Source organism: Hyalella azteca, unplaced genomic scaffold (genome assembly GCF_000764305.2).
Source record: "Hyalella azteca isolate HAZT.00-mixed unplaced genomic scaffold, Hazt_2.0.2 contig980, whole genome shotgun sequence".
Taxonomy (NCBI): Eukaryota; Metazoa; Arthropoda; class Malacostraca; order Amphipoda; family Hyalellidae; genus Hyalella; species Hyalella azteca.
The window spans coordinates 115,914-129,100 of NW_025931313.1; the positions used below are offsets into that span (position 1 = coordinate 115,914).

General features: G+C 44.5%; 1 protein-coding gene across 2 annotated transcripts in view; it reads right to left on the reverse strand.

The window, feature by feature from the left end:
* The window catches only part of LOC108680035, a 33,861-nt gene that overhangs the window by 5,894 nt on the left and 14,780 nt on the right, over nt 1-13,187 (reverse strand). Inside the window, exons 3-9 of one of the 2 annotated variants that reach the window (XM_047881266.1) lie at nt 10,250-10,324; nt 9,380-9,513; nt 8,249-8,399; nt 7,329-7,537; nt 6,107-6,575; nt 1,577-5,815; nt 1,208-1,534 (exon numbers count right to left, since the gene is read on the reverse strand). In XM_047881266.1, the coding sequence (XP_047737222.1) occupies nt 1,208-1,534; nt 1,577-5,815; nt 6,107-6,575; nt 7,329-7,537; nt 8,249-8,399; nt 9,380-9,513; nt 10,250-10,324 (5,604 nt within the window). Of the gene's footprint in view, nt 1-1,207; nt 5,816-6,106; nt 6,576-7,328; nt 7,538-8,248; nt 8,400-9,379; nt 9,514-10,249; nt 10,325-13,187 lie in introns of both variants that reach the window. The other variant, XM_018168799.2, reaches the window with a different exon arrangement.

The following is a 13,187-nucleotide window of genomic DNA, read 5'->3' on the forward strand; positions in this document are numbered from 1 at the left end:
TTGGCGTTTTTCGGTTTTTGTGCTCATCTGAAAGCTGGAATTCTGCTCTTTCCAATGGTACCACTGCCATCGCTGTACGCCAATATTTACGTTCATGACGTCTCTTTAAAGGGAAGCGGGTGGGAGAGTTGTTTAAGTAATTAGATATAATAGGTGGAAAATGAAAAAAAGGAACGATAGAGTCGATAGATATGGTCTTTACGAATCGAATGATACGTGTCTCGATGTTGTAGGATGATATTTGTAGGAGGAGATAGATTTTCTGAAGTACCCGTTATTTGTCCGTTTTCTATGAATATCACGTTTTTTATCAATTTTTTCGAAAAATTCACAGGAGCAAAATGTTTTTCTTTTTACATTTTACGTATGTATGTGAAGTTTCATGTCAATCGGATAATAACTATAGAAGTTATCAAAATTATCAGTAGGTCCCCTTAACCGCCCCGACTCCTTGCCGATTCTGACCAGAAACTGGCGCACAGAGCTGGGATCGAACCCGCGCCTCTCTGCGCCAATCTTGGTACTCTGAACTGTAACTACTGGACCACTTTGAATATTATATATACATTATTATTATATATGCATATACAATAATATACATCGCTCAAAGGTGATGATAGAGTTTTATTACGAACTGAAAGGGCGGGAGTAGCGTGAAGTCAAATTGATTAGTATAGGAATTAGTAGGGATCGCAACTCTATATGTATTAAAGATTCAAGCCAACCGTTAGAGAATTCAAACGAGGGCGGGTCTACACGGTACATATAGAGTTGCGATCCCTACTAATTCCTATACTAATAAATGAAATATAAGGCAAATATATTGAAATGCATACAAATAGAATAAATTGATAGAAACAGAACTCGTTAGAAGAGACTTGGATACGTCAACTGCAAGCATTCTCAGAACAAACAACCCTAAACAAATAGTTGAACAAAACGCTGGCATATCACTCGAAAATCACAAAAAAATGTCATAAACAAAAAAAACAAAATTGGTTTAAAGAACAATACCAAAACAAAAAGGAGGGATTACTAATGTATGAGCAGACAATGTGATCATCATCATGTGCACAACGGTTAAATAACAGGATTTATAAGATTTCTAAAAACATCATATTATTATATTATATCATAAAAGAAAATTATTATAAAAATAAAATTAAAAGATTTTTATAAAATCACCATTTTATGAGAAACATCGTACCGACAATAGCGAAGTCTCCGATGATGTGAGCTTTAGAAGAAGCGTAAGGGAACTCAGCCGAAGCGCCATGTGGCGGCCTTGCCATATGGCCAGCACGTGGCATGCCGTGGCTAAGACATGCCACATTGCCGTGACGTTCGTCCTCCACGCCACGGCTAACGGCATAAGAGTTTTGAAAGTTTCTTCTCCCTTGCGAGTTTGAAATTTTTACCTCACTATGCTGGTTAGGAAAGCCTTTGACAGGTTCGGGTTCTCGCTTGGCATCAATTGGGCTCAGGTAGAGAGGCTCTAGCATCGCCCCAGAGTGGGGCTTGAGTGGGGCTGAGCCTTCGAGCATCGCCCCAGAGTGGGGCTTGAGTGGGGCTGAGCGTTCCATGCTCGGGAAATGCTGATGGGGATTCTTGGACTTGAAAGAAGAAGGCGGAGGCGGCGGGGGCAAAGACCGAGATTGGCCAGACTCCGATAAGAATTTTCCGTAGCTTTGCAATCGATGGTCACCAAAATTTGGAAAATTTGGGGTATTAGTGCTAGAAATAACAGAACGTGCAGCATTTTCAGAAGTTGCAAGCCCCTTGGGCAACGGGACTTCCATGTAAGGGGCAAAGGGGGCTCGAGAGATCTGTTTCGGAGGAGTGGTCGAAGATGGTCCCTGCGGTTTAGGAATCAAGGAAAATGATTCCGGTTCGAGGCCACAAGACTTGTCATTCCCGTTGTTGTTTGCATGGTCAACGTAGTTGCTATGTACAATACTTGAATTGGCAGCAGGTCTGCTTGTGGTTAGTCTGTGGTGCGGCTGAGTGGTCGCTCTTAACTCCGAAGTGTTCACGTAAATTGGCTCTTTTGAAGGACTTGGTAGGTTTCCATTGAATTGTCCACTTTTCGCTACAGACGAGGAAGGGAAACGTTTACTCCCAGCCATCTCTTCTCTTTGATTATTATTGTGATTGTTTTCATCACTTGTTGCATTACTAGCAGCCTGTGTATTGGACGCTCGACTTTGTTCTGAACTGTTCGCCGGGCCCGAAACTTCTTCAGTTTGGCCAAGGAAATTTCTATCCCACAAACCCGACCCAGGAGACCCGGGATGATGAAGCCGTTTAGATGACACAGAGCGCTGGCTGCTACCTTCGTCTTGACTGGAACTAATGCAGCTCGTATTATTTATTTCATTCCACTTATTTCCTTCAGTGCGTCTGTCGTTTGCAACATTGCAAGCGGAGCGTGAATTCTCGTCCGATCTTCCCGTTTCGCGGACTTTTTCAAACCAAATGGTTTCGTATTTATTAACACTCTTCATATGATTACCGAGTTCCTCTGACATTGAGTTAGCCTCAGACTGGGATTCTTCAGGAGATTCAGTGATGTAAGAAGATGTCATGGAATCTGTCATAATTAAATTCTCATCTACCAAGTTCTGTAACTTAGGTTTCCAGTTACTGGGCACGTTTCTGACGGCTTGCCGGTAGCTGTTACTTCTTTCCCGTGTTCTGAGGCCGGGCGGGGCAATGCTAACGCGACTCTTAACTTCGCTTGTAAACACATCAGGATCGTCGTCTCGATTGCCGTTTTGTTTCGTTGCTTCCCTCAAGCAACGAGAATTTCGGCCGACAGAAGAGGAAGACGAGGTTTCATCGACGCTGCTTCGCGACGAGGAGCTCTCTTGATTCGCCGAGTTCTTATAAGATTTTTTAGCATGCGTCGGCATCAAATTAGGCACTTCAGACTTGTTACTACCATGCAGAAGATAATTTTCACAGTCCTGATACACTTGTCTTGCGATTGAATCCAGGCTGTTCCGAAGCGAGTCTTCGTTTGGCAAGCAAATGGGACGCGACGACGAGCCTTCAAGTCTGTAATTTTCGCCCACAATTTCTTTGTTGACGACCTCAACGACGACGTCGTCGTCGCTGCCGGCATTGGAATGCTCCCCGAAGTCGATAGGCTCGTGGGTCACAGCTTTGTTCGCAGAAGCCAGCGCCCCACGTACGGTATTGAGCTCCTGAACGCTCTTCAGGTACGATGATGTGTTGGTGTAGTTCTTACTGGGAAAAGCTGACACGTCATCGAGGCTGTGCATGTGAGCATTTTGAATCTTCCCCTCAACAGGCGACATGTCCATGGATGTTGAGCTGCCAGGCATGGACTTTGGAGCAGCGTTCATACTATTACGAGGCAGAGAGCGAGATGAACCACCAGCAGCATGACCCAGCCAATCGTCTTCTGGATAGTTGGCATAGTCAGGACTAGGTTTATTTGTTCCAGGAATATTCCTGCGGGATGGCATGGGGAAGTAAACTTCGCGTTCGCCACTCGCAGAATCAGCAACTCGCACCAGACGCGCATTAACATACGGTTTGTGTGTCGTGGAGTTGTGTGGCTGTTGACCTTGGCATGGAAGTTGGTCGTACAAACTTTGATCGGAATCAGAACTGATCGACGATTTCCAAGCCTCAGCAGCAAGCAGCTTAGGCGCATAACAGTTTGATGATGAACGGTCAAGGGAGTTGGACAGCGCGGGTGCACTGCTGCCAAAAACTTCAGAACCGATTCCTTTGGTACGATTTTGTACAGACTTCTTAGGTGGGATCTGAGGACGTATGTCATTGTCATTAAAAAGGGTGGTAGGGCGTGAAATTTGAGATGAAATTCCAGTTGAAGGGAAGATCGTTTGTTCATCAGACTCCGATGGCAGAGAGTTGACATCTCCAAACCTTCTTTGTTGACATGTTTTGTCACTGGCTACGCTATGTGATTCAACCTTGGTTCGTTCCAAGCTGAAGTAATTGTTAACTTCATTCACAGCTTTCCGGCTGAAATCAGGACTACGATTGCTTAGCGGAGAGCTTGGCGTTTGCTCCCGAGCATACCGGAAAGATTGACTCTTTTTCTTTAATTTAACAGGTAACGCTGGTCTTTCATCGACAATTATTCTGGTCCCTAATGGGGAAGGATGATCGCGCAAATGTTGCCTCCTTTTTGTGTTGGGGCTTACGTGTAAAGGCAAGGAAGGAGGCTTGCATAATCTGGCTGCATCATCAGAAAAGTTAGTAGACTTCGATAAGAGAGAATCCGGCTCAACAGATCTTACGTTTCTGTTGATTTCCAAATTACGACGCTCGTTCAAAGGAGGCGGAGGCGGACATATCCGCAAGGAGAGACCAGCAGCCGTTGACATTTCATGGTCCACTCGTTTCGAAAACTCGGATATTTTGTCAGAGTTTTGACTCGCATTATAAGTTGGTGCTTGAAGAAAGTTGATAGATTCTTCAGAACCAAGACCAGGTCTCCTCCTGAGCCTCATAGACTTGACACCGACGTCACTGGCTAAAGAGAGAGACGAAGACCTCAGCGTCACTGAACTCGCGCTTCTTGAAAGCTTTACCGATGATGAAGATGGACGAGTTTCATCGCACGCGACGTTCGGGAAAATTTCTGGCTTGTTGGTCTCAAAAAGCTGCTTCAGTTTGTTGATGCTGGGACGACGATTTAATTCCATACTTTTACGAGGCTTCTTTACAGCTGAAACTCGAGCGTTTGCAGGAACCGAATTGTTTTGGTTAGGATTTTGGTCGTCAAATCCAGCCTCAAGAAAACCTTTCAAACCTTGAGAGCGCAGTCCGTGTACGGCTGTAAAGGATCCTTGGTGTTGATTTTGACTGTCTGTTAAGTCACGTTGATTTTGACTGTCTGTAAAGTCACGTTGATTTTGACCGTCTGTAAAGCCACGTTGACTACGACTGCCTGTAGCTCCCCATTGACTTTGATGCGCTTGCTTGACGTCCGTCAGGGTGAAGTTGCCTTTCTGGCCAGAAAGTTGATTTCGTGCAGCAGAATCCAGTGACTGGGTGAGCATTTGCGGGGAGTTGACGTAATTATTGAAATGCTGCTGTCCCTGTTGCTTCCCCTGTTGTTGATGACCATGTTGTTGCTGGGAGTGACAGCCTTCGTAGGCCCTCATGTTGAGAGCAATAACGGGTGAGGGCGTCTGGCTGCGGGTAGGAGGAGTGGGTGGCTGTGGAGGGGACAAGAGACCGATGCCTTGCAGAGGACCTGGCGTCGTGTTGGGTGTCGCGGAGGGCGTGCCGCCTTGTGGGGTGCTCAACGGAGTGCTGTAGGGTGTGCTCTGTGGGCTCAATGAACCCCTCAGGGGTTGAGGTTGCAGGAGTCTTTGGTGTTGGGGCTGTACATGTGATTGAAATTGCTGTTGCAGTAGCGGAGATTGCTGTTGTGATTGCGGTGATTGAAGTTGCGATTGGGATTGCGGCGATTGAAGTTGAGATCTGGATTGTTGTTGTGGTTGATATTTTAGACGCAAGCGCCAGCTGCTGTCACTGCTGCTGTCAACTTCATCAACATTAGATTCTTTGACACCGCATTTACGACCAGAACTGCAACTGCTGCCATCCGTCCTGCAAATGCAGTCGTTCTTCTCAGGCAATTCAGAAGAACCACAGCGGGGGCTCTGAGGTTCTGTTTGATCAGAACGATGGTTTTGAGGTGAGAGGAGACCAGTAGGTGACGATCCTAGAACCCCAGAAAAAGAAGGAGTTTCTTGTTGCTGGTCTTTCCGATGAGCACGAGAAGCGTCTGAGGTATCCTGAGTCCTGCCTGTAAATAAGAATATATTCAGACACGGTATAAGTATCAACTACCCGATGAATATTCAGTTGAAGTAAATTATATCATTAAAAAAAGTCGTTTGCTCCACTAGTCACTGAGAGAGGGACTACACCTATTCATTGAACTATGACCTAATTTTTTAGGAGATGTTGTAGGTAAACGTCGCAAAATATGCTAACGGTTCAACAAATTTCTGTACACCAAACACAATGAAATGATTCATTTGAAACACACCAGATCATGAATACCGTCACTCAAAGCTTCTGAACTGCAACTCACCATCAGAAGTCCGAAGGCTGCAGGATTCCTCGCTCTTGTCGGCATATCCATTGGAGTTTGGGACAGCCTTATTGACTGAGGCTTTGCTGATGTCGGTGCCAGTTTTGGTGCTAGTGTTAATGCTGGCGTGGGTGCTGGTGTTGATGCTGTTGTTGATGCTGGTATTGGTGCTGATGGGAGTACTGGCGGGGGTGCTGATGGGGCTGCTGATGCCGGTGGGGGTGTTACTGCCAGATCCATTACGGTTGTGCGTCGGTTTATGGGATGCGGGATGATGCAGACCAAGAGGGGAGCCGTCTACTGCGATGTTGGCGTAAGGATGTTCATCGATGAGGGCAAGTCTGTCCGTGAAGAGATGGCGGAGGGCGCGATGTAGCAGCATGTATTGGTCCCGAGTTTGGACCATCGCTACGCGCTGGCGTCGCATGTCCTTCACCATCGTCAGCAGGTCCACGCAGTCGGGCAAACGCTGTAAAATATCATACAGTAAATATTATATACTAATTGAACAATCTTTGTGAAGTAAGTATTCAAATGAGGAAAATTTCCTATTGCATTTTAGACACTGATTATCACGATGTCGTCGCATTTTCTTAACCATTGTAAGTAGGTCCACGCAGTCGGACAAACGCTACGGAAAATTTCATGATTAATTTTATATTAATTTGATCAAGCACAGACATCAAAATGAGAAAAAAATAATGATAATAATAAAGCTGATTAAACTTTTGAAAGCCGTCGCCAAGAAGATGTTCAAATCCTGAGGGACCGACAGAACTCTTATGTTAGTCCAATATACCCCAGTCCTTACGGATGTCTCCATCCAAACTCAATCCAGTCCTAATGGACTGAGGTAACTCTCAAGTAAGTCCAAGTAACGCCAGTCCTAAGGAGTGTCCACGCCCCAACTCACGCCAGTCCTAAGGAGTGTCCACGCCCCAACTCTCGCCAGTCCTACGGAGTGTCCACGCCCCAACTCACGCCAGTCCTAAGGAGTGTCCCCGCTACAACTCACGCCAGTCCTAAGGAGTGTCCCCGCTACAACTCACCCCAGTCCTAAGGTGTGTCCCAAACTCAATCCAGTCCTATTAAGGGACTGAGGTAACTCATGTTAGTCCAACTTAGACACAAACTCTCAAGTAAATCCAACTCACGCCAGTCCTAAGGAGTGTCCACGCCCCAACTCACGCCAGTCCTAAGGAGTGTCCACGCCCCAACTCACGCCAGTCCTAAGGAGTGTCCAGACATGGTCGATGGCACAGATAGTGCCAGTCCTGCCACAGCCAGCACTGCAGTGCACCAACAGTGGCAGAGTCTCACTAGCCTGACACTCCCTCACTAGCCGCACCATCGCCAGCAGCGGCTTCACAGAGTCTGGCACTCCGTGGTCCGGCCACAGCGAGTAGTGGAACTGACAGACTATGCGTGTCTCTGTCAGCAATGAGGTTATAATTAAGTTATAATACTTCATATGTTAAGAACCAATAATAGTTGTGAACGGTACATGGTGTTGTTATTAACTTTAATGTCAATCAATGAGTGTCTCTGCCAGTAAATAGGTTATAATTAAGTTCTAATAGTTAATATATCAAGAATTATTGTTCTGAACCGTGCATTGTATTGTTATTAACTGTAATGTTACACGATGCGTGTGTCTGCCATTCAATGGCCATACTTGGATTTTTGATACATTTGCATTGGCCATAAATGGCTATTAGGTCTGCACTACAGTATTTATTAACAATTGTTATTAACTCATTTTCACATGGTCGGTTCAAGTGACTAGTGGAAATTGCACATAAATCACGACTCTGTAAATCAGCAGTAAATTGCAATTAGGATGTTTTAATGCTTGATTCGTTAGAATTTGCAATAAGATAGCTATGAATTATTCAGTTATGTAAAAAAAATCAGGAATAGCAAGAAGTCTTAGTAGTTACGATGTAGTAGTATTCGTAAGACATAATAGTTACGATGTTGGTAGTATTGTTAATATTTACGATGCTATAGTGCCAGTATGACGGTATATAGTTACATTGGTTAGAGGTTAATTGCTTAATTAACATTGGTTAATTGTTAGAGTCCTCTAACTTTAACAATTAAATGGCATTGTTAGAGTTAGAGGACTTGGACTTGACTCACCGGCCTCCCCACCGTCCCCAGGGAAGGTTATCTTGAGTGTACGCACGAGGAAGTCGGGGCAAACCTGGCGACTTTTGACGAAGCTGACACCAACCTCGCCAAACTGCCGCCGCTCTCCCGCCTCGCAGGCCCAGTAGCACTCGCACTTGTGCTGGGGGGGGGGGGACAGGGGTACTTATAGGGGGTATTTTAGGTGGTACTTTACGAGGGTACTTTATGGGGGTACTTTACGAGGGTACTTTATTATAGAGCCTCGTATGCCCAGTAGCACTCGCACTTGTGCTGTGGGGGGCGACTGGGTGCTTATAGGGGTACTTTATGGGGTACTTTACGAGGGTACTCTACTGTAGAGCCTCGCATTCCTAGTAGCACTCGCAATCGTACTGCCAGCCCACTAGGTTTCTTTATAATAGAGGAGTACTTTACATTACAGGGATTAATTAACTGTAAAGCAGCACAGGCCCAGTAGCACTTGCACAGGTGCTGTGGGCACAAGGAGTACTTTAAAGGTACTTATTATGGAGGGAGAGGTACTATACCATAGCGAGGTTACTTAGACATTACGACAATAATACTAATAATAAATAATACAATACTATAACAAATTCACAAATATGTCACTTTAGAGGCACTATTTTAAAATCACTATACCGGGATTACTTAACTGAACAATACTCTATACTATAACAAATTCACATATATGTCACTTTAGCGGCACCGTGAGTAGGGACGTGTGTTACATATACGTGAGTGTTACATAACTGTAAAAGTGTTACATATATATGACATGCGTTATATTAACAACATGATATATTATAACACTGAAGAGAGGAAGCGAACTGCACTAAAAGCATTCCTGTGAAGATGACGTCACAGCTGACATGAATGATGTGTAGCGTGTAACTGGCATCGCTATCAACAGTGAAACTTCAATAGAATGCGCTCGATGAATAACGAAAAGAAATATATGTTTGGTCCGGAAATATCATGAGTGGACAATGATGTACATTAGCGACGATGATATAATAGATTAGCGACGATGATATAATAGCTTAGCGACGATGCAATAATAAACAAGCTAGGATGACACAGCAGATGACGGACGATGCAGTAGGGACGATGATGGCTCACCTTGCCGCCCTCCGTCTCGTTGCTGGCCATAACGATGACCTGCACGTCGCACTGCACCACCATGCGCCAGAAGTCGTCCAGGGTGTGCGGCAGCGGCCCTTGACACGCGATGTAGGCGCGCGAGCCTCCAGCACCTGCATCATCACAGTCCTAACACGTCATCACAGTCCTAACACGTCATCACAGCACGTGACACGTCATCACAGCCCGTGACACACGTCATCACAGCCCGTGACACACGTCATCACAGCCCGTGACACACGTCATCACAGCCCGTGACACGTCATCACAGCCCGTGACACACGTCATCACAGCCCGTGACACAAGTCATCACAGCCCGTGACACACGTCATCACAGCCCGTGACACAAGTCATCACAGCCCGTGACACACGTCATCACACTCTAAACTCAAGCCACCTCAGAAATTATTTCGATGCGTTAGCGTCGATATGAACAAATATAATCTTGCTACGTCCGAGATTACTAATTGATAAGGTCGGCGTTGATGTAACCACGTATAATCAAGCTACTATAGAGATTACTTATTGATGTACGTAAAGAAAGACCTTTGATGTAGTTAGCGACTTAGCGTCGATGTAATCACTTATAATCAAGCTACACCAGAGATTACTTGTAAAGACCTTTGATGTAGTTAGCGTTGATGTAACCACGTATAATCAAGCTACACCAGAGATTACTTGTAAAGACCTTTGATGTAGTTAGCGTTGATGTAATCACGTAAAATCAAGCTCACCAGAGATTACTTATTGAAGTAGGTAAAGACCTTTGATGTAGTTAGCGACTTAGCGTTGATGTAATCATGTATAATCAAGCTACACCAGAGATTACTTATTGAAGTAGTTAAGGACCTTTGATGTAGTTAGCGTTGATGTAGTCGCCAGCATCGCTAGATGTCGGCTTGAGCACCACCCTCGTGTAGTCATCTGGAGATGAGGGGAAACGTTACTGAGGATTGTGCCGAAGCAAACGTTAATGTAGGATTAGGTTGAGGGGAAACGTTCATTAGAAGATTACGTTGAGGGAAACATCTATTGAAGAATTAGGTTGAGAGAAACGTTTATTGGAGGATTGGGTTGCAGGAGGCGTTTATTGGAGGATGGGGTTGAGGGAAACGTTTATTGGGGGATTGGGTTGAGGGAAACGTTTAGTGGAGGATTGGGCTGAGAGAAACGTTTATTAAAGGATTAAATTGAGGTAAAGTGTAAATGAAATTCAGTCAGGAAACAAAATGCAACCAATGCCCATAAGCCTGTTCGAAAAAAGTGGAATGAACTTCACGCCGTCTCAGAAAAATCAAGTAACATTTACACATAAGACGGAAATAAATGTAAGATGCAATAGACTTCTAAGAAAACCACAAACAAAAATAACGATTTTACGTTATGACTATACAAGAGGTTTAGCCCGAATTGGTCTGCACAGACTTTACCCTTTTATTAACCTTTTTTAATGTCAGCTCAAATCAGTGCATCATCTTTTTTTCATATCGTTTATATATTCATTATTTATAAGTATTAAAACGGAAAAATTAAGATGTGAATGACAATAAGCAAAAGAGATGAGTGCCCAGCATTTACAACTGTCATAAAGAAAATGTAAATTTTCCATAGTACGTGAGGACCACAAGTAAACCTTTGTAAATCAGCGGCGCGCTCCACTAACCTTGATGAGAAGTAATAAGTTTCAACTGTTTGCAGAGCTAAAATGCTGCACGTAGAGGTGGCACTTATGAATAGCAGTTACACGTCAGTTATATGGCAGTTACATGATGATGAAAGTTACACGTCAGTTATATGGTAGTTACATGGCAGTTACACGTCAGTTACATGACAGTTGCACGTCAGTTATATGGCAGTTACACGTCAGTTATATGGCAGTTACATGACAGTCACACGTCAGTTATATGGCAGTTACATGACAGTTACACGTCAGTTACATGGCAGTTATTCGTCAGCTGCATGTCATCAGCATGTTGACTCGCCCTAAAGCTTGAGTGTCGCATACGAGGCACAACAAGCCTAATGAATTTGTCCCTGAAGCAGCCAACAACAACACCTAGCTTACAACAACATTTAGCTTATCATCATCAGGGCGAGCTAATCATCAGCAGGGCGAGATAATCATCAGCAGGGCGAGATAATCATCAGCAGGGCGAGATAATCATCAGCAGGGCGAGACTATCATCAGCAGGGAGGTTTATTGGAGACCAAAGAATGGGTTTATTAACAACTTAAATTTGTATCAACAACAAATTTTGCCAGACGTTCAAAGCGTCGGCTTGATTATTACCAATAAAGCGATAAACTTTTTTGAAACGTACATGCACTACCATGGCAAATGATTAAAAATTGTAAAAACTGAAGACCGAACGTCAGCTAACAGTGCAATTAAATTGAGAAATATACGGTAACAACAACCTTTGCGATATCTTACAACAAACTACTGGATATACCGATAAAAAAACATCACAATATATACTGTACCTACACAATATTATACAGAACGACATGTTAAAACAGTATTTTAATACAGCGAGACTATATATATATTATATGGAGATGAATAGTTCGTGTCTGGACACTTCCTGCCGTCGCACCCCAGACATCATGTCTTCCTTGAGCGCAATAAATATTTTGTATAGAGTCCAGCCCGCACACTGATATACTGCCTGCAGTATAGCTAAATAAGGTAGACGATGTCTGGCAGAGGTAGGGGACACTGATGTGCAACACTGATGCTCAACAAGTATGCTTGATTCGTATAATCAGCACTGACACTCAACACTGACACTCAACACTGACACTCAACACTGACACTCAACACTGTCACTCAACACTGTCACTCAACACTGTCACTCAACACTGTCACTCAACACTGACACTCAACACTGTCACTCAACACTGTCACTCAACACTGACACTCAACACTGTCACTCAACACTCCTTCGTGTTGACAGAGACGCTAACTGGCTGCCAGCACTCCAGAACAAGTGCGAGGGTGTGGACACGTTTGTGTGTGTGTGTGTGTGTACGTCTTAGATTGCTGTGTAGTATCTTCAGTTTCTGTATGCAGCAGAGAATATGCATACAAATGTGTCAGCTTAAACAAGGATTGTAAGTGCTTTGCATTTGTGTGGGTAACACGACACACGAATAGGTGTGTGCATATGTGTGCGTATGCCTGTATGAAATTAGGCAAATGAAAGCGTATGCGTGTATGAACACATGTAAATGAAAGCGTATGCGTGTATGAACACATGTGAATGAAAGCGTATGCGTGTATGCATGCGAGTAGATCGAGGTCATGTGTGGGTGCATAGCATTAATGCTGGTACACATGTGAGAAAGAAGGTATGCGTGTGCGTACAGCGTGCATGAGCGTATATGTGTACGTTACTGTGTAGGCGCGTAAGTAACGCAGAGACATACGCTGCTGCAGAACGTAGGAGCGCAATGCAATCTTACAGCTAGAAGGTATTGAACCCGCGACAGTTACTCGAACAACATAATGGCGCTGTACTTGTAAACATTTGCTTGATTAAACTTAGCGGCCTAGCGTATTTTTAACGGCCTAACTACACGTAGCGGCCCAAGTACATGTAGCGGGTAGCGGCCCAAGTACATGTAGCGGATAGCGGCCCAAGTAGACGTAGCGGCCTAAGTACACGTAGCGGCCCAAGTACACGTAGCGGCCCAAGTAGACGTAGCGGCCTAAGTACACGTAGCGGCCTAAGTACACGTAGCGGCCCAAGTACACGTAGCGGCCCAAGTACACGTAGCGGCCCAA